The 22,390-nt window shown below is 32.4% G+C and overlaps 3 protein-coding genes and 2 long non-coding RNA genes across 5 annotated transcripts; 2 read left to right on the plus strand and 3 right to left on the minus strand.

The window, feature by feature from the left end:
* Window positions 1–3,687: 3,687 nt before the first annotated feature.
* Window positions 3,688–5,216, minus strand: LOC104720901 (ethylene-responsive transcription factor ERF060). Its single transcript, XM_010438798.3, has one exon. It carries the CDS (start codon window positions 4,871–4,873, stop codon window positions 4,001–4,003), a length of 873 nt encoding a protein of 290 aa, XP_010437100.1. The 5' UTR covers window positions 4,874–5,216; the 3' UTR covers window positions 3,688–4,000.
* Window positions 5,217–9,649: 4,433 nt separating this feature from the next.
* LOC104720904 (uncharacterized) lies at window positions 9,650–10,861 on the minus strand. The gene is made up of 3 exons (XR_002034033.2): window positions 10,622–10,861; window positions 10,207–10,452; window positions 9,650–10,054 (listed from the first exon to the last, which is right to left on the minus strand). It is a non-coding gene; the product is annotated as an uncharacterized LOC104720904 (long non-coding RNA).
* Window positions 10,862–12,297: 1,436 nt separating this feature from the next.
* LOC104720902 (uncharacterized) lies at window positions 12,298–15,461 on the minus strand. The gene is made up of 5 exons (XM_010438799.3): window positions 13,946–15,461; window positions 13,781–13,861; window positions 13,470–13,690; window positions 13,159–13,382; window positions 12,298–13,071 (listed from the first exon to the last, which is right to left on the minus strand). Exons 1-5 carry the CDS (start codon window positions 14,826–14,828, stop codon window positions 12,435–12,437), a joined length of 2,046 nt encoding a protein of 681 aa, XP_010437101.1. The 5' UTR covers window positions 14,829–15,461; the 3' UTR covers window positions 12,298–12,434.
* A 1,515-nt stretch (window positions 15,462–16,976) lies between these two features.
* On the plus strand, window positions 16,977–17,836 carry LOC104720905 (FCS-Like Zinc finger 7-like). The gene is made up of 2 exons (XM_010438800.3): window positions 16,977–17,393; window positions 17,593–17,836. Exons 1-2 carry the CDS (start codon window positions 17,089–17,091, stop codon window positions 17,690–17,692), a joined length of 405 nt encoding a protein of 134 aa, XP_010437102.1. The 5' UTR covers window positions 16,977–17,088; the 3' UTR covers window positions 17,693–17,836.
* A 1,727-nt stretch (window positions 17,837–19,563) lies between these two features.
* LOC147933505 (uncharacterized) lies at window positions 19,564–22,300 on the plus strand. Its single transcript, XR_015570831.1, has 2 exons — window positions 19,564–20,016; window positions 20,105–22,300. It is a non-coding gene; the product is annotated as an uncharacterized LOC147933505 (long non-coding RNA).
* The last annotated feature ends 90 nt before the right edge of the window (window positions 22,301–22,390 follow it).

Here is a 22,390-nt window from a genome sequence, read left to right on the forward strand (position 1 = left end):
AAGAACTTAATCCTTCCTAGTGCTTTTGTGAGTATATCAGCTTTCTGCTTACTCCCAAGTACATGCTCCACCTCTACTAGCCCATTTTCGACGCACTCACGAATAAAATGATATCGACGGTGTATATGCTTACTTCTCCCATGGAAGACAGGATTCTTCGTGAGAGCTATAGTAGACTTATTGTCGATCCTTATCAGTACCTTCTCATTGTCTCGTCCTGTTTAAGATCAAGTACTTGTTCTAAAGTTGCGATGATATGTATATAGCGTCTCCTTGGTAAGCTTTTGAGAAATTTCTTTACAAGCTTCGCTTCTTCTATTTCTTCCCCTAAGGCTGTAGACTTTGTAGATATCTCAGACAATCTTCCCACAAAATCATCTATTTTATCGTTCTCCTTCATCTTCAGACGATCAAAATTGGCCATTAAGGTCTGCAATCGTGCTTCTCGAACCCTATCTGCACCAACATGTCTTGTTTTCACCGCTTCCCATACAACTTTTGGAGTTAAAAGTTTTTCTACTTGCAAGAGTAAAGCCTCGGGTATGGATTGGAATAAAAGTCCTTTAGCCATGTCGTTCTTGTCTTCATTCTCGGATCCTGAATCAATGACTTCCCAAACCTTATGGATTCGTAACAAGATTTCCATCTTCATAGACCAGACAGTGTAATTTGTGGTGTTAAGCATTGGACATTGGATAGAGGAGGAACCACTTTCTCGTACCGTACTTGGTACAGCGACAATAGCTCCTGCATTCTTCTTTGTATCACTCATGTTTTAGATTTCAAAAAAACAATCAAGAGCAACTTCTCTTGTAAACGTGTTGAAAGAAAACTTTTGTTCGAAGAATAAGGATCCTCTCTTTAATTCAAAGAATACTAGATTGAATAATTCAATAGAAGTTCTGATACCAAATATTGAAAATTTAAAGAATAGCTCTCTTTGGAAACCTTTATTGTTTAGAAAACTAACTCAAAAATTAAAGCTCTTCAAACTCTCTAATCTCTCATAAGTTGTGTCACAGCTTTGACACCTCCTTATATAGACAGAGTAGCTTAACACCAAATCCTAATTGTATTAGGACAAGTTACTTAGATAACTCCTAAATAACCTAGAGCTAATCATATTTCCATAACTTGGTAGGATTAGCCTTATCTCTTTATTGAACTTTTCTTGTCTTTCAAGCTTAAGCCAACAAGTTCAATATACTGTTAATTATTTTAAAAAAAAAACAGTAAATGAAATAACCAGGTGATAACTGCTGTGAGTCCAGTCACATGCATGTATCTAGTTGAATTGTCGAAGTTTTTGTAAGTTATATGTCTAGCTAGAGATGCGACATTGATTCCTTAAACTTGAAACGCGTAACGAAAACAACTTGAAAACACGTACGTCGTGGTGATATATTGACTTCAAGTCTTCTCAGTACTCAGTATAGTATAATGAGTAGTGTATATTCAACTATTACACTGAGTGCACTGAGTGCACGTAGTGATGTAGATATTTTTGCTATAGAAAATGATCATTAATTAAACTATACTAGTATGATGAAAAGATAAACTTTTCTAGATCGTGTGTATAAATTGGAATATCGCTCGACGGATCTGAACGGAAACTAGTTGGAACGATTATGACATTTGTAAAGAATTAGAATGGATCATAGTAAGCTTCGCGTTGGAGTTTTTCACTTTCGACGTGTCTTGCATTAATATTAACCCTAAGCCCTCACATCTTTTGTTCTTTTGTGATTAAATATATAAGGAAAAAATATTAATCTTTATCTAATTCGATACATAAAGTTGAGGGATGTATCCTCTAATTTTCTCTTTTTATTCGACCAAGCACGTGCCCTTCTCCATCACTATATAATATTCTTGTATACACATATTATCAACACTTATGTTTAAAGTTTGACGTGTATATTAGTGTATATACCTCTCTGATATCTACATCAGAAACACTTATATTATTATATACAAAGTTACAAACAAAATTGAAAAATATGTTATTTATAGTATCATTTTTTTTGTGTCTAAGCTGTATACTATCTAAATTATCTTCCAAAGACTTCCATTACCTACTCGCTATGGAGAAAAAAATTGATCAATTCTGAAAAGTCTTTGTTAAAAAATTTGCAGCCATCCGAATGACATTTATTCCCCACTTTACTTGATGAATATTTAGGAAGAATTATACTTTGTTTTCGTTTTGTTATATTTTTGTTTGTTATACTTTGTTTTCGTTTTCAAGTTTTTGTTTGACTCCGTAATGCCAAAACTCAAGATGTAATTCTATGCTATTTTGTAAATAGGTTTCTCTTACACATTTGGTTTGCCAATCCCATATCTTAATTTACGATTTAGAGAAGACCAATAAAAGATGGTGCTAAATTTGAAAAAGGAATTACCATACTAATCGCAAATTCGCAAATATTCTCATGGGCGGATCGAACTCCTTTTTTAAGATATATTTCTTCGGTTACGATTCTCGGAAAGCTTATCGGGCTTGGTTTTTAAATCAGATCAGAAGAGAGCATATGTCATCCGACTAATATAATTTGCATGTGTGCACAACCAACGCAGCATCAACTCCGATTCGGAGTGCTTACGCAACTGTGAAGTGCCAATTCCTTACGGCCCAATATGGACTTAAAAGGCCTGTAATCAACAGAATTAGGACCATTAGGTCCAGACGTACAGAACATTTATGACTTCAGTCGGTATATCATTTTTTTGCACATAGATCTGGTTCTTTTCAAGTTTGGAAAACCAAAAATCAAAGTTCTTATATAACTAAACCTGCTAAATATGGCGGTTAAAATCTATATAAACCATATCACTAGTCTGCACACAATAACCAATCGAGTTAGATTAGATATAATCCTGAACTATAGAGACTTCTATATCTTGTCTATTGTTTCAATTCAACTAAAATACTTTATTTCATTAACAAAATACATACCGTAAGCAAATGATTTAATGTATTCACTGAAATTCCCAAAAAGATAGATCAACGTTTAGGCACCGATTAGTTTATTTCAAAAAATAAACAGTTATGAAAATTTTAATAATGAAACGTTCCAAAAAAATATTCCTTTAAATAATTCCATAAACATCCATTTCAAATTTTTGGAAGTATGAACACTGTCTTTACGTGCTGAAAGAAAAGGATCAGAATATTGGATAAGGCTGCTTTCTCTAATTTTCTGAATATATATTTTACAATATTCTTTAAAGTAGGTGTTATAACACTATATATATTCACAAGTTTTAAATCTTTGCCACATTTGTTGGTTATTGTAAAGATTTTTTACCTTAAAGCATCGAACTTTGTGGCTTATGTGTTCCAAATTGTCAACAACGGACCCCTCTCTGGCCCTATATCGTCCACAATAGACACAAATACAACATAACTAAAATCATCGCCGGAATAAACATCTCTATAACTTTATTCATATTTAGTTTTGTCTTTTTGTTTTCTGGAATTTAGAAATAGAATCTCAAATTTCTTCCTTTAATATTTTCATTATTTTGCTTAGTTGTTTGAAACCATAAATATGAAACGTATTCGTTTTTTTTTTTTATGTTATTTAAAAGAAAAGTTTTAGTAAATTATTATATACTTTATCAGCATGCAAATCTTATACTTTTCTAATGTTCAAATAAAATAATAAAATAGAAAAATTAAAAGAGACTAATAATTTACATTCTTCATTAGAAAATGTAAAGACGAGATAATACAATACATAGAAACTTCTCCCATTGGTCAATGACAAAAGGTTTTTGAAAGTTAAAAAAGAAACATAAACCAGTCAGACCAAAACCATGGAGGAGGAGACACAGAAACAAATCCTAGAGGACGATTCTCTCGACAACTGTGTAAAAATTTTCAGTTGTAGGGAGATAAACTAACATAATATGAGACAACATCATCATGAGACACTTAAATTGAAAGACAATATCCTAAAGAAGAAAAAGAGAAAGACTTGTGTTTTTTTTTCTTTCAAGATTCGGACAATTTGCTAATGGCATCCCAATCAATCTCGACAGAAGGAAACTTCTCCAGCCCGAAACTCCCAATCTCATCAAACCCAGACTCCGAGAAGTCCAAGAACGTAGTATTAGTAGTAACACACGATTCCGGCGAAGAAGATTCCACCTGAGACTCATCAGAAAACGAATTCTCAACGGATCTCAAGAACCCATACTCGTCACTTTCTTGATACTCTGTTTTTGGCGGGAACAGCTCTGTTTCAGAACAGGGGAGATGAATTCGATGATGATCATCATCCTCTGTTTTTCTCAAGCTCTGACAAATCGCTTGGAGCTTCGCGTCAACAGAGGAATGGAGAGGATTGAAGAAGCTGTCTCCTCCGTAGTATCCATCCTCGTGTCTGAATTGTGGGAAGTTAAGCCTCGCGAACTCGCCTCGTAACTTGTAAGCGGCTAGGTCATAAGCCATGGCTGCTTCTTCAGCTGTGTCGAAAGTTCCAAGCCAGAGTCGGGTCCGGTTCTTGGGCAAACGGATCTCAGCTACCCATTTTCCCCAGTGCCTTTGTCTAACTCCTCTGTAGAGTTTCTGAGTGGCCATGCTCTTCATTGGGACGGGCCTTGGGGCGAGGTTTGGGGAGATGATGGTGTTACGTCTCTGGTTAAGCTGGTTTTGGATCTGGTGGATTTGGTATGGTGTGAGCTGGTTTAGACCGAGAGGTGTGGTTTGATTGAAACCGAAGATTGTGTTTGAATACGGACAAGGAGAAGAAAAAGAAGAAGAAGAAACAGTGTTGTTGGTGAAAGGTTGAAGTGCTTTCATGAGTTCTTCTTTAAAAGGATCTGAAAGATCTGTGTTGCTATTGAACATATCTATGGCTGCCATGGATCTTAAAAAGGATAGGTTTTTGTGAGAGATCTAACGAAGAAAAAAAAGTAACAGATAGGGATTAAAAACACACCCTCTTAGTTGACTGAATCAAATCAAAATAGTATAAGAAAGAAGAAGAAAAAGGAAGAGATTGTACTGAGAAGTGGGTGAAATAGATCAAAACAAAAACTTCGGGGGTTGAATCAGGAGTTTTGTAAAGTTTTTTTTTTTTTTTTGTCTCTCTCTCTCTCTGAATTTTTGTCGCTCTTGGGTTTCGCTTGATGCGAAGTTCTTCGCTTATATATATAACTCGAAAAGTTAAGCCGCCCATTGAATTCTTAATAAATTCTTAATTATATAAATTAATTAGTTCACCAGCAAAGTTAATTTAATTAGTCGTATATTTTTTCGTTAGATGCTTTTGTTTTCTATTTCACAATTTTGTTTCTCGTCATCAGCTTGATAAAAAACTTTTATTTATTCCATGGAGGCTTAGACAATAGGAAAACGACGTTCACATATTCTTTGGATCTAAGCCGTTCCCAGGGAATATTTTGGATATAGTACGACTTTATGGTGTGTATGTATGATAAAAAAAAAGAATCATCAATCATGGTTATAAAACAATTTGTAAGTAAATTGAACCCTTAAAAAGAAAAATTATATTAGATTGCAACCGTTTAGATTTCTATTTTACTTTTTTCCTAATTGTGTTCGAACAATCAAATGATACATTTTGAAATGTATTTAAATATCATATTATATATTAATTACGTTTACAAAGACATTTTTTTTTTTTATTAACTTCCCATATGATCTTTTTGACTCTAGTTTTGGAGCTACTTCGATAAAATCGACGACATAGAATATTTTTCAGCAATAATTTCAAAAATCGTAAGAGCCAAAAGTGATGTGTCTGATTGTTAAAGACAAACAAAGCTTTACAAATAGTACAGTTTTGATTTTTACCAATCACTAAAACTTTACCAACAACTTTATTAAAAGTTTTACTCTCAGTTTTTTTGTACAACTTTCATATACAATTTTTTCTTACAGCTTTTCACTATTTCGTAAAAGCTTACAGTTTTCCTGTACAGTTTTAACTACGTTACCAATCAGACTCGATATTTGTTGATTCTACGGCAAGTTGAAAGGCCAGTTTGCCTTACTACCACTTATTTTCTTGTGCCAAAATATAACTTTATTTTCTTATAAAAACTTTTTTATATTTTTACTCATGTGAATAACGACGGGGAAAAAGGCATGGAATCATTACTACTTGAAGTACTCTATATATTCATGCAAACAAAAGGAAGAAATTGTAGAGATATCAAACATGAGAATATTGGTGGTCATACTAAAATATTCCAAATTCCTTGTGTGGTCCATTTCAGAAAATTTAATAAGACGATATCGCATAGAAGTAGAAGTCGTCAACTATTTGTGGTATGTATAGATTAGATGTAAAAAAAATGGGGAATATGTAAAATTAATAAACTTGAGGGATTATTTTGTAGGCAAGAAAGAAAAATAGAGTGAGAAAGTCAAGAAAGCTATTGGAGAAGAATGGAAAGAGGTGAGAACTCAAGGGCGGTTTAAGTTTGCGTCACAAGGAAGCTTAGTGGATCTTTCTTCACCTTTTTTTATGTTCATTTTTTCGATTTTGTGACGATTTATGAATTTAATATTCTTAGTTACATCTTTGTTTGAATGTCGTAGAAAAGAGAGAAAGCTATATTGCAGAGCAAATGTATATAATTTAGACATATTTTGGATAAATTTAATTCATGGTCGTAAACCATTGAGATGTGTAAACATATTTTTGTTCCATGGGGATCCAAATGAACAAAAAACACACTTCAATTTAACATATTATAATATTAACCTGTTTTTTTTTACAAAATTCAAAGATTATTAATTGGGAAAGTTAGGTGATGCAGAAAGCTTTACACGGATAAAGAACCACTTGCTTACTTGTAAGATCGTTCACCCTCCACGTTTACTCCCAAAAAAAGAGCCATTATATTCCAAATTTAGGCATTTACTGGTGAAATTCAAAATGGTTATATGAAATAAGCCTTCCACGTAATTTTATTCACGTATTTAGTAAGTAGTACTCTCTCAAGATTCCTTCAAACCATATTACGCGTAAAAAGCCATATTAGATTAGAGGAGAACAAGAGAAAAATATACATACAATATGTGGGATCCACGCTGGCGTGTTCACACGTAGGATCTGACAGCTGACAGAAGAAGAAGAAGCTAAAGTGAAGAACATATCATCTTTAGACATATAAACTACTTTTGATCGCATCGTTACTCTTTTATTGGTGAATAAAATCGTAACGTAGATTAGGAATAATTCTAAAGTTTTTTTTAGATAAACTTGATTACACGTCATATAAAATATTCGTTACATTCCTTAACTTTCTACTTTTTTTTTTTTTTTTTTTTTTTTTTTTTTTGTAAAAAGTGCATGCTGATCGTTGAATCTATGGGCGAAACGAAATTTCCTCATAATAATAGTAATAGTCATCTAAATGTGTATTTCATAGTTTTCACATGTTGTTTATATATTATGCATGCTTTTCGACCAAACCCATAGCCATAGGCAGCTCCTGCTCCTAGACCTTAACTATCGTATTTGTGCGTATAAAACAGCCAAAAAATATTAAACACTCATGCAAGTAGTTAATTTGAAGATTCTCTATGTAAAATGAGGTTTATGACATGGATTTTTATTGGGTCCTCCTCATTGACAACTGAAGTTTGTTCTATTCGGATCTTTACACGTTAAAAATATGTATATGATTATCATTACTATACTCATACTCATACTCATATAACAATTCGAAGAAATCATATTATCAACTATTCCCACCGCTGGACAACCTAACTTTCTCTTGGAAAATATTTAATCTCCAAGTCAACCCACGAAGTGCATATAAATTAGTTTTTGTACTTAGTGATTGATTATATATATCGACAAGATCATGGTGATTTAGTGGTCACTTAGCATACACGACACATTAAGTAATTATAATTATATAGCTTTGGATATTATTTTCAATTAATCGAAGCTAGTTGACTTTAACAAATGTCAACTCTTCCTCCACAATTGGAGGTGAAGATAAGATCAAAATAAAGCTATAATATACTCGCTGACCGTGACCTAAATTTGTGACTACATTCTTTTCAAACAAAGATATTATCTGGTCTAAACTAGACTTTTTCCAATTACTAAAACAAATTAGTGCATTCGAAAATTTTATAGTGACTAAATAAAGATGCACCCAAGGAAAATTGATCCATAAACTGTTGTTCATAAATCAAATAAAAAGCGGCAAGGATTTTTTTGGAATGAAATAAAGAGAAGGAAAGGGACCGGGAGAAATTTCATGTCTATATTTTTTTATTCTTAAAAAACTAAAAATAGGAAAAACATGAAAATAAAATTTTGAATTGCAATTTTTAAAAATTTGAATGTTAAGATTACATAACAATGTGAAAATAAGCTGGATTTGTGAAATTTTCAAAACAAAACTTGACTGCAAATTTTTTTTCTTAAAATGAATGTTATAATTACACAAGGATGAGAAAACAAGTTAAGTTTGTGAATTAATCAATAATAGGATCCAAAAATCTAATATATTTTTCATATTATTTAATAATTTAGTATAATATTGTTTAGAAAGATTTACAACATGAGGATAGATGGTTCTGGGCTGACTACATGAATAATATGATCAAACGATGTAGTCTTAGAGTAATGATGCATTTTTTTTTACTATCATTGCAGAAACAACATTGGAGATACGGACATTGAATGACCCTTATACCAATGTCACAAGTGTCATGTTCACCCAAGTTCTTCCACAATTGTCTCTACCACCGGAAGTAGAAGCATTCATGTATAGGGAAGTACCATGAGAGCTGACGGAAACACCCTATTCAACCTGGCTATGAGCTTTAATATCTTCTAAATACTGACTAAATAACAACGTGACAAAGAAAAATTGATCCATAAAACTGATCATAAATCAAATGAAAACCGGCAAGAAATTATAGGAATGAAATAAATGAAGAAACTGCAAGAAATCTCATATCTATCTTTTTATTTGTAATTAATAAAATTAGAACTAATACATAAATATGAAATATCACACAAAATTTGCAAACAAGATTGATAAACCACCTATTATGATAAACTTAAGTAAAAAATAATAATTGTCAATAATAATATGTATATATTTAACATATGAACCCAATTGGCCAAGTTTTAATTAATGTCATATGGCTCTTGACTTGATTGCTTTTGATTATGATTCTATCAAGAAGTACAGAGTAGTATAACCACAACAGTAATCCAAATATAATGGAATGTAATAATATAAAAGAAAATACAAAATATATTTTTTAAAACAGTACACATGCCATAGAAAATCAAAGGATATGTATTTTCATCGTGACCATATTAATACCCCTTTGCCAAGTGTCAATACCTCATTGGTCGATCGTAATTAGAATTATTATTACAGATTAAGGAGATATTGAACTACTGTTACTTGAGAATGTTGAGCACTTACTTCAGTTGATTATGCGATGTTGCTAAGCGACTCACAAGTAAGTTGGGAGACAATCAATATACCTGAAGGTAAAACCCTTTTCCTTCTTATTTCCCCATTACCTATGATACATTGTATAACTAATAATATTTCAATTTTTTTTTATCTCAATTTACACATGTGTGGTGCTATGGCTAGTTTTTTGTATTGTTGCATTTGTTGTAGCTTTTAGCCGAAACCTTTGAATATTACTGCTTCAAATCTTAATCAATATATCATTCAGATGGAAGAAAAAATCATCACTTCTTACTAAAAACACAATGCTATATTACTATTATGTGTCAAATCAAAAGCATTATGTGAACTCCATTGAGCAGCACAACACCAACCGAATTAGAGTTTTCTTTACCTTGACTTCATCATATAGTTTTCTCTCCCACGCGTATAACCGATCAAGGGAAGAGGAGTGACTCCCTGAGATCATACAAAACTCTTCGATGAAATCACTTCCACTTTCATCATCATGATCTTCCTTTGATGTTTGGATCAACGGATGTCTAGAATTAGAGGATCTTGAAGACAATGTTCTTCTTCCACAAATTGACTTTACTAACTTGATGACTCAATGGCTCTACCATTAAATAAAGCTTAATTTAGACACTACAACTCATAAAACAAAGACAGAAGATAAATAATAAATCGAACCAAGAAAAAAAAAACAGCCTTCAATTTCAGTTTCCAAATCAAAACCCTTTCACATAATGAAAACAGACAACATCAGACCTGTCATATCAGCAAATCTGACTCTGATCTTGTTAGCTTCAAGTATTTTTGAAACTTGTTTGCCACAGATTCAGAAGCTCTAAAGAACTTATGCTCTATATCTTTCATACTCGACACAAAGTCTTTAGCTCTATGAGTGATAAACTCCGATGGGTCTTCTCTTTCACCGTTTGCAGCTTCATCATCATCATCATCATCATCTTCACAACTCTGTTTCCTCTGCTCTGCTTTAAAATTCGAGTCTTGCTGAGTGCCAAAACAAAAGGATATGTTAGCTTAGTACTCTACTCGAGATTCTTATAATGAAACAAGGAAGTACAATGTTCAAGCCGAATTAAAATATAATAGCTCTTAAGATTGCTACATAAAAAAACTCACACTAGCTAGAGAGCCTATAGAGTCCGAAGGAACAAACCTTATCTCTCCGAATTTTGATATGTACCAAAACTTTCGTGGGCTATATGTACCAAAACTCATCATCCTCAATCTTCAAAACAGAACCATATAAATTGGAAAAGAAAGCAAACGAATATTATTAGAAAACAGTCACAAAGCATGAAGAAGATTTTAAGCAAACATCTCAAATCCAAGCAAAACGTCGTAAGGCTAAGAGCTTTATGCCGTTAATGGCGGAGAGGAGATAAGAGAAGAGATTAGAGATAAGAATTGTTTTGTTGATTATTTATTTGATAGATTCTTGGGCTTGAATAAGAATACTTGGGCTTCTAATCTTCTTCTCCATTTGTCAGGCCCAATAAGAACAGAAATGTCTTCTAACGTTTGAGGAGTGCCTAAACCCGAAGATTATCAGTTTGTCGATGCTCTTTTTTTAATTAACTCTCATAACTATTATCGTACGCCGATTAGGGAAAAAAATGAGCGGATAATGTTTAATCATAATTACATTAATACCCCTCTTCTGAATTTTCAATACCTCACTTTTCCATTGCAATTAGAATTATTATTAGTAGTGTAAGCTAATTATTGAAAGAAAAAACATGAATATTTAGGTCATGAATGGATATTATTTTTTAAATCAGTTTTTAGATTTAATTTTTAGTTTTTTGATTTTGGTATTAGTTTTTTAAATGAAAAATCTCAAAAAAAAAATGGTTTTTGATTTTTGAGAAAAATTATGGTAAAGAATCAAAAACTAGATTTCCTAAATTATAGGACAATTAAAAATCTAGAATCGTGAATGGAAGACTACAACGAAATAGTTTTCCTAAATTTTAGGAAAACTAAAATTTTAAAATCTTGATTGGTATAAAAATGAGTTTTTAGAAAACAAAAACAAAAAACTAAGATGTCTTTCAAAATCTACAAAACACTCAAGGTTTTAGTATTTTAGTCAGTTTTTAGAGTTTTATGTGGTTTATCATCCCCTTAAATTTCGTTGCTTGTGAAATATAGTTCACACTAACCTTTAAGAAGGGAAGAGGTTTTACCTTCAGGTAAGGAAGACAACATCCTCTAGTATCTTAACTCGAGATTCAATATCTCCTACATGGTGGTAGTTCTTTCTCAGTAGTGAAACCTTGACAACATACTCTGTTGGATCAATTTCAATAATTTTGATCCTCACTTCCCAGTCCAAGCAAAATACTATGTTTCCCAAAACCTTGGTGACATACATAGGAACATCTAGGGTCCGGAAGACAGTACTTGACGTGTTTTAAACATAGGATTAACCCTTTTCTCATTACTTGTAAAATTCATTCTACAAGTAATAAACATATGATTTTTTTTTGTGGAAAAAATCGAAAACTAACTAGAAAGAAATTGAGCAGAAAAAAAAAAAAAAAAAAAAAAAAAAAAAAAAAAAAAAGAAAAAGGTCTTATTTCTCAAAGACCATATTAGAGGTTTGTTAAAGAAATCAATGTGGTTTCCAATCTTTTGAGCTTATTTCATACCATGAACATTTTTTGTGCACATAAGAGCACCTTATATTCTCCAGCACACAAAAGCTCTCCTCCTAGTTTCCCATTTAATTTATTTTATAAGATAAACGAAATTCTTTGTATTAGTTCATATAAATCTTGTCGGTATGAGCTTTCTATATAAAGTGTTCCGAACCATATACACGATTAGGATTCATGGTTATCACGGATAACTTTTGCGTACTTGTATACAGTATTTTACATTTTTAAGTACTCTTTCGAATAAATAAGATACTATCATCGTACGTCGATTAGAGGTAAAGTGACTAGAGAATGTTTAATCATAATTACATCAATACCTCTCTTCTGAATTCCTCAGTCCTCACTGTCCCATTGCGGTTAGAATTATTAGTAGTGTAAGCAACTCTAGCTGCTTCACATTTCACCTTTACATCTTCATACATTTTCAAAGAAGCTTCCGAAAACTTTTTCAATCTCTCTAGAAGCTTCGCCAAACTCGAATGCACATTGGACAAATCCGAAACCAACACCGAACCACCACCTTTTTCTTCTTCCAACATCTCCATATCCAATGAGAACCCCTTGATTGACCCGCTGAGTTCATCGGACGGCAAAGATGTGATCCCAGCCAACCAGTCTCGACACAGCACGAATATAGGTGGAGCCAGGACACGGCGAGGGGACCATGGTCTTCGGTTTCTTAAAGACCGTTCTTGAGGGAGCATGACACAGTTGTGAAGCCAACCGTTTAGAGCTTCCACATAAGAAACCATACTGTTTACCAAATCTACAAAGCTTAGACCAAAACACTCTGTTTCTTCTAGAAGTTCTGACAAAATCCGTCTCTTCAGCAAGTTCTCGGACGCTGTTGTCTTGGAGGAGTTTCGACAATGGTAAGCCAGTGAAATGGTAATGTACTGTGAATGATGACATTCAAGCATCGCTTTCCACATTCTTATCAACCTAAAAGAGAAGACAAAGACCAATCAACGAGAGTCTAAATCCAAAAGTTAAATAAGAGACATTTTGTTATTAGTTTCTATACTATACCCTTGAAGAAACTCTAAAAGCTGTGGCTGGAGCTCGTCGTCTCTGATTCTCTCAATCCGCTTTGAAATCGAATCAACAGCCTGAATCGCAACTCTGATTCTTGAATGAAGATCTTTAGCAGCTGCTCTTGTTTTATCCATTGATTTAGCGCTGTGATCTTTTGCGAATTGGTTTCTTAACTGCTCGCATTTTCGATCATACTCTTTTCTAATCACCTCACTCGCCTGCAGTTAAAAAAACAGGAAGCAAAACAAATGAGAGATGTGAACTTCATTGAGCACATAAGAGTCATGACCTCAGATATGTTTTACCTTGACTTCATCATATAGTTTTCTCTCCCACGCGTATAACCGATCAAGCGAAGAGGAGTGACTCCCTGAGATCATACAAAACTCTTCAATGAAATCACTTCCACTTTCATCGTCATGATCTTCTTTTGATGTTTGGATCAACGGATGTCTAGAAGTAGAGGATCTTGAAGACAATGTTCTCTTCCACACAATGACTTTACTAACTTGATGACTCAATGGCTCTACATTAAATAAAGCTTAATTTAGACACTACAACTCATAAAACAAAGACAGAAGATAATTGATAAATCGAACCAAGAAAAAAAGCAGACCTTGAGAAACTGGTGAAGAACTCTTCCCTCTACAACAAGCTCGCTTCAATGCTGCAAGAAACGCTATTGAGTTCCCCTTTCCTAGTTAACAAAAACAAACACACTCAAGAATCAAGATTCAGTTTCAAAATCAAACCTGTCACATAATGAAAACAGAACTCAGACCTGTCATATCAGCAAATCTGACTCTGATCTTGTTAGCTTCAAGCATTCTTGAAACTTGTTTGCCAGATTCAGAAGCTCTAAAGAACTTATGCTCTATATCTTTCATACTCGACACAAAGTCTTTAGCTCTATGTGTGATAAACTCTGATGGATCTTCTCTTTCACCGTTTCCACCTTCATCATCATCATCATCATCTTCACAGCTCTGTTTCCTCTGCTCTGCTTTAAAATTCGAGTCTTGCTGAGTGCCACATTTTGGTACATTCCCTTGACTAAACTTTCCTAATCCTACAACTGCTGCATCACAATCAATCTCGGGTTGTTCCACAAATCTCAAGTTATCAAAATCGTCACAAGTGTCAAAATAGTCCCAAGAAGACGTCTCCGGCCGGCGAGGACGGGGCGGAGGAGGAGAAAACGCCGGCACTGTCTCCTCTAGATCGTCTTCGTCGCCGTCGCTCAGAGGGATAATCGTGTAAGTGACAGCAGAGTTAGCCGTATCGGTCTTCATGTAGCTTAGATTCACAATGGGTTTAGGGTTAGGGTTTGGATTCGAGATATGACTCAGTGGCGAGTCGTCAGGGTAAGAGGAGTTATGAGAAGGGGATTTCTCATTCTCAGGCTCGGTAGCGGTTGACGGTGGAGATGATTCCTCAGCCGACTCCGTCTCAGCGTATTGACGGAGACAAGCTCCGATGTTCCGGAGTGAACGGATGTATGACACGTGTGCGGCTGCTAAAGCACATCTCGAATCCATAGCTTGTTTGACAAATCTCTTCCTTTCTTTACATAGCTGAAGCGGCTCATTCTTCTTCTTCTTCATGTTCATCATCGATGTTTTCGAGTTTGAACATCCCATTTTCTCCAGAATCGAATGACTCATTACTTCAAAAGCGACGAAACAAATAATAAAAATCGAAACTTTTGGATTTGTTCTCTACCCTGAAATCTCTCTTACAGTGGTTACAAAACAGAACAAACTAAAAGAACCCATTTTGAAAAGACAAAAAAGGATATTGATTTAGACGAAAGAAACAAAAAAATGACAAGTCTTGAGGTTTTTTGTTTTTTTTTTTATCCTTTAATGGAGAGGTTTGTGAGAATTAAGAAGAAACAGAGTGAGCAGTAGCTTTCACCACGCGAAAAGGAAAGGTAGTTGGTTGGGGGAATCACTTATAAGGAAGAATCCAAAATTGCTTATTGAAGGAGAAAACCTGATAAAGGAGCTTCGTTCAGACAAATCTTAAGAGGAAACAGAGAGAGAGAGAGTGAGAGAGAGAGAGGTGTGAAGACATTTTTGTCTTCTTGATTTGTATCGTTTTACGTGAAGAAATTAAAATATTACTATTAGTCGTAAAGAAATTGCAGAGATTTTAGTTCATTCCAATACATATCAGTATCATTACTCCAAAAGCTGAGCTAGCAAAAAAAAAAAATTTTAAGCAGTGAGAAAATCCTAGCCCAAAATATTTCAGATTCTCTCTCTCTAGATACTACTACAAAATCTTTTTTTATTGAATATGAACGTGAAAGCTACACACTTTGAATATTTTGGTTTTTTATTTTATTATTTATTTAATTAACTTCGGTGATTGGATTAGGAGTTACTTACGAGAACGAGAGTTATGTGAAGCTCGTTACTTTTATTTATTTATTTGGTTATACTAGTTGTGTGAATGGACCGAGCAGGTAAAGAGAATGAGGGAAAACCAAGTCAAAGCTAACGTATCTATTCCATAATCTTTTGTTTTTTGTGATTTGATAATCGTTGAATCTTCCAAAGATTGATTTAATTCGGTCTATGACCAGTGGTGGATTGAGAAGACAAAAAGAAAAAAAACGCTTAGTTACTTAATCGTTCGGTTTAAACCTAATTGGGCCACCTAAGGGAGGAACTCTTTTGTATGGAGAATCGTGTATTTGTTTTTGGGTTTGAGCAAATTGCCCTTTTTTAAAAATTTCGAGTCTCCCTAACGGCTCCTTGAAACCTGGGCTTTTAGTCTGTGTATGAGTCGTGTCAAAACCAAATTGTCAACACACTCAAGTATATTAAAATTAAAAGGGATATAATTTCCTTATTTTCTTACTTCTTGGAAGTGAGATATGGGAGAAAATTTTGCATATTGTAAGATGATGATGGTATGGAGTATAATATAGTATTTTGATCCAATTATCTATCAAAAGTTCAAAACTTTTAAACTGTGAGCTATAGAAATAAAGTATGAAGCGGTTTTTGGAGTCTCTACATCCGATACACGAGAGGTTTTATATTGGAAGAGTACTCGAGAGCAACTTTGAAGAATAATTTCACAATCATTTAACGACGTGACCTTAATCATATGTGTTGGGTTTAATTACTGGTTACAACTATTCCCGTTTTCTAGGCCCAAAATCTAATCATGTAACTGTCTCAAAGTTCTACTATAAATTTAGACTTTTTAGTACGTGTAATGTTATAATCCTTACGATACATCATACATGTAGTAATTGAAGCAATCTTGCAAGCCTTGACTTTCGTACGTATGCCTCCTAAAGAGTAAAGACCCACCCAAGACCCAACCACACCCAATATGTTCATTAACATCATATAATGTTGACACTGTTATTTTTAGGGGAAACTGCTCTAAATGATTGTATATGGAATCAACACTCAAAATTCAAAGAATTTTCAATAAAGGATACGAACAAAACAAACAAAAAGAATCCTTTCTATATACGAAATCTAGAGCCTAGAGGATATCAATTTAAAAATGTAAAAACGTATAAAATTAAATTTGAAAACAAATTATGGTTTCTTTTCTTCTTGTCGAAAATTAAATATAACTGGGATCGGAGGGATGTTTGGCGTCCACAGACCAAATATCTGAAATTATTGGCCTACCAATAAAGACCCTAAGGAATAATAATTGAATCTTTAATTAATCATATCATATTAAGGCATTACGAGTAAATACGTAGGCATGAATTATAATAATCAAGTAAATACGTAGGCATGAATTATAATAATCAATACACCATATGATTGCGTGTATATTTAAACTGAGTGGCATGGTTACACACAATTCCCCTCTCCAAGCAACAATCTAAATTTATATAGAGAAAACAAAACTCTTCTTTTTTTTTTCTTTTCTAGAAACAATAATATGCTGATAGGGAATCGTCCACGGCCTCAAATGCAGAGAACCACAAGCATAACGAGGATCAACGTCGAGGTTGACGATGATCAGACCGCCGGTCAAGACTCTGACGTAGCTATGACGGTCGTAGACGGCGGAAACAATTACGACCAGCGGTTCTTGGGGATGTTGTCGCCCACAAATCACCGGAGGAACGAGAGACAAGACGGTAGGAGATCATCACCGTCCTCCTCCTCGTCGTCGTCTTTTCTTGGAAACTGTGGCTTGTGCAAACGCCATTTAGCTCCCGGTCGTGATATTTACATGTACAAGTATGTTTACATATTTATTATTTTGCCTTTTCCTTAGTTAGTTTTCATTTTTTATCCTTTGACTACTAGCTATCGCGTACCACCAAATTATTAAAATTATTTATTTTATCTAATAGTACGAATCAAAAAATTATGTATTTCTCTTTCTCTAATGCATCATGAAGTTATATTTATATTTATATACGTAAATAAATTGTAGAGGGGACGCAGCGTTTTGTAGCGTAGAATGCAGAGAACAACAAATGGAGCACGACGAAGGCAAAACAAGAAACCGCGCCGTGCGATCATCATCAAAATGAAAAATATGCATGGCTCAAGTTTGCTATTACTCTTAAATTTGTGTGTTTTTTAACTTAAGACAGATGTCTTTAATCATTAATTAGTCTCCATATTATGTAAAATATAATATTAATCCTCATTGAAATGAAACTATCTTTCAGGTCCTGCATATTGTTTAAGTTCCACACTTCCTTGTCTCTTTTCTATAAATTCGGGTTGATTTTGAGGATATGCTATTTTATTACTATTTTTGAAACATTAACTAATTTCGCTAAAAGAACGAGTAATTTATACTAAAACAGCAAACTTTACGAGCTAGTGAAGGTTGAAGTAAGCGCACCACAAACCTCGTTTTAATAATTACTTTATAAGCCAATAAATCTCAACACCATATGCAGCTCACGGTAATTAAGAAATTAATTGATAAAAAGTACTACTATAAATTATGTTATAAAAGTCACATCCTTTGCCGTGTTCTATAGCTAGTACATGAATAGTGACAGTGTGAAAAATTCCAATGAGACATTATGAACTTTCTTGTGATATATAATAGTTTTGTCAAGAAATAATTGGTGGAAATTTCGACAAAAAAGGTTTAAATAATTGATTTTTAAAATGGAGGTCACTGTCTCGTGACGACGAAAGCGTCTGATGATTAATAATGAGGTGTAGAGTAAACTAATGCGAACACTCGTCACACACACGATCAAAGCTTAGTGATGACCTAATATTAATAACCACTTGCTATTTTACTAATATACTTATAACAGAAGAAATTCAAAAGATGTAATAACAAATATTTATACATACTGAAAAGTTTAAGCATGTCGTATAAAAGTTTATAAATGCATGCATGCTGTAAAAACCATATGCATGATGTAAAAACATACGCTATATAATATCTATATGGAATACTATGTGCTAGAAAATTATTTTTTCCATGCATGTCGCAAAATTAAGTAAAAGTTTTAAAATTTATTATTTTCTATATCTAAAACTGATATTGGATTTTTGAAAAATTTGAATAAAGAAAGCACTGTATGTCATGATGCTCAATAATTGAAAGATTCTATGTATATTAATGGTTTATGGAAAAGGATCAGTAGATAGGATTAGGTTTATAATTAGTCTATGGATTATTTATATAATTAGTTTTTTTCTTCACTAGCTAGTCTTCTGAACTCCAAACTTCAAGGCTTAGTTGTTGGAGTTTCCGGAGTCATCATATTTTGTCTTCATTACTAATAAAATTATTTATTGCTTAATCATCGATAAAAATATAATTTGAGGGAAAATAACTAGATTCATTTGGTATCAGGGTAATCTTTATTCTTTAATCAAATTAGTCCTCCCATATATTTCATTAATAATAATAAAAAATCATTGAGGTCACTGATGATGCTATGGTAATAGTACTATTTAAAATTCTTTTCAATGGTTTCTGAATCAAAGAATCGGTCCATATTTTGTTATTTATTCCTCCAAATTTAAATTGTACACTTAATTTTTCAAAATAATAGAATTATAAACGACAATTAGGTTTTAAAATCTGTGCAGTGCTTTGCTACCTTCTACTAAAACTAGATGACTAGATCAATTTTTTTTACTATGAATGAACTCGTAGATGAAAATATATTGGATTATGAATATCTCAAAAATATAAAAAGCTGGTCTATTACACAAATACGAAGCTCTACACTACAGTGAGAATAGTTAACGGTCCAAAACCATTTAAAAAAAAAGATATGATGACCGTTAGCAGTAAAATAATAAAAGTAACCGTTGTAATAAAAAAGAAACAAAAAACAAATCAAATCGACAATTTCCTTTTTCCGTTCTTCTGAAAAAAAAAAACCCAAACCCTTTTTGCTTATAAAATAAGAATTCTCATATTCTCTCTTGAAACCAAACCTTTTTTGACTCTACTTTCTTCTTCTTCGAGAAACGAGAGAACGAAATCACAAAATCTAATTCTTTTCATCTATATTCTTTTTTTTTTTTAATCTTCTTTCGAAACAGAGAGGATCATACAGAGATCCGACATTGATTGAAGTAAAGCCATGAGAGAGTTTAGTAGTAGCATCTACGTTTCGTGGTTGAATGAATGATCACTGCCACTTCAACAACAAGTTTCTCACCCGTAAGCTTTTTTGATGGGAGCCTCTCAGCAGTTTTCCGTGATCTCCTCTGTCTTAGCCAATCGTGTTTCGACGATCGATCGATCATATCAGTTCAGTTCCATACAAGATAGCTTGCCTGAGACTGAGAGGATGATGATGAAGAAGAAGATCACTAAATCAGAGTGGGAGTGCTTCGCCGCCGATCGATAACAGCAATTCACAAAGCTAGGATTTGTTCCTTTCTTTATTTTTTTATTAAATAATAATGATTTTTTTTTTTTAAGTTTCTTCATCAATTTTTCCTTTTTCCAGGAAAAAAATCAGAGCGTCGTCGTTTGTTAAAACCGGTGGATATCATGAGGGGGAACTACGGAATGTTGCGTTGGGTCATAGTGTGGACATCATAGTGTGGGCAGGCTCTCTCTTTCTCTTTGCTACCCAACTTCAACCAGGTATTCTTTTGTTTTCTCTTTTTTACGTTTCCAAAAATACTTCTAAAATAAAATAAAACTAGTAATTTTAATTGATAAAACAGAATTAAATAAAAATTAAACTTTTTTCTTTTAAAAAGTTATTTTAAGTGTTAAATTTAATCACGTTGAGAACAAACCGAGCTTAGACATCCAGTCCTAAGGAATATTCCTCTGGTCCGTCAGTTTGATGTTATAAGTTCAACATGTATTCACGTAATATAGATTTAACATTTACACTAATTTTTAAAAAGAGAGTTTTTTTTTCCAAAATACTTTTTTCTAATAAACATAAAATAATTTAATTCACAAATATTTAAAAAAAGGAAAATGTAAATGGTTTTCTTTTTAAAAATTAGTATAAGTGTTAAATTTAATCACGTTGAGAACAAACCGAGCTTAGGCATCCAGTCCTAAGGAATTTTCCTCTGGTCCGTCAGTTTGGTGTTATAAGTTCAACATGTATTCACGTAATATAGATTTAACATATACACTAATTTTTAAAAAGAGAGTTTTTTTTTCCAAAATACTTTTTTCTAATAAACATAAAATAATTTAATTCACAAATATTTGAAAAATGTAAAATGTTAAATTAGTTTAAGTGTTAAATTTAATCACGTTGAGAACAAACCGAGCTTAGGCATCCAGTCCTAAGGAATTTTCCTCTGGTCCGTCAGTTTGATGTTATAAGTTCAACATGTATTCACGTAATATAGATTTAACATTTACACTAATTTTTAAAAAGAGAGTTTCTTTTTCCAAAATACTTTTTTCTAATAAACATAAAATAATTTAATTAACAAATATTTAAAAAAAGGAAAATGTAAATGGTTTTCTTTTTAAAATTTAGTTTAAGTGTTAAATTTAATCACGTTGAGAACAAACCGAGCTTAGGCATCCAGTCCTAAGGAATTTTCCTCTGGTCCGTCAGTTTGGTGTTATAAGTTCAACATGTATTCACGTAATATAACATTTACACCAATTTTTTAAAAAGAGAGTTTTCTTGTTCCAAAATACTTTTTTCGAATAATAATTTAATTCACTAATATTTAAAAAATGTAAATGGTTTTCTTTTTAAAAATTAGTTTAAGTGTTAAATTTAATCACGTTGAGAACAAACCGAGCTTAGGCATCCAGTCCTAAGGAATTTTCCTCTGGTCCGTCAGTTTAGTGTTATAAATTCAATATGTTTTCACGTAATATAGATTTAACATTTACAATGATTTTTGAAAAGAGTTTTCTTTTTCTAAAATATCTTTTTATTAAACTTAAAATAATTTTATTTCAATTTTATTTATAAATTAGTCTAAGTGTTAAATTTTCCCTTGTGTTATTATAAGTTCAACATGTTTTCACTTAATAAAAATTTAAATTTTCCCTTGTGTTATAAATTCAATATGTTTTCACTTAATAGAAATTTAACAGTTAGACTAATTTTCAACATATTTTAAGTTCAACTTTTTGTTTTCAACATGTTTTCACTTTAAAAGAGTGTTTTTCCAAAATACTAATAAAATTAATAAACCAAAAATCATTTTAATTCTGAACTTTTTTTTAACAAATTAAATTAGTCTTAGTATTAAATTTAAACACGTTGAGAACAAACCGAGCTTAAACATCCATCAAATCCTAAGGATTTTTCCTCTTGTCCTTCAGTTTGGTGTTATAAGTTTAACATACTTTTTTTCTTAAACAAGTTTTCAAGTAATACAGATTTAACACTTACACTAAAGTTTTTGTAAAAAAAAACACCAAGAATAAGTTTTTAAAAACACTTTCTGGTTGTTCAAATTTTTATAAAGTGATAAAATAATAGTTTTAAAACTCTATGTAATAAATTAGTAATTATATAATATTATCAATATGTAATAATATGTACATGTAAAAGAAATATTCTTGGTGTTTTTTTTTCTTATTTAGATTAGTTTTTGTTAGAACTTACTTTTTAATATTGTACTATATCGAAATTTTCTTATGTATGTATTATAACGTAACTATAATGATTAAATTTTATTTTTAAATGTATACTTTTTAGGGAGATTCTCAAAAATAGCACAAAAACAAGTTTTTAGGGTATTTCTCTACTTTTTAATACCTCTATAAATTAATAGTTTTATCGGTCATGGTA

The sequence above is a fragment of the Camelina sativa genome, chromosome 11 (assembly GCF_030686135.1).
Source record: "Camelina sativa cultivar CO46 ecotype springtype chromosome 11, ASM3068613v1".
NCBI lineage: Eukaryota > Viridiplantae > Streptophyta > Magnoliopsida > Brassicales > Brassicaceae > Camelina > Camelina sativa.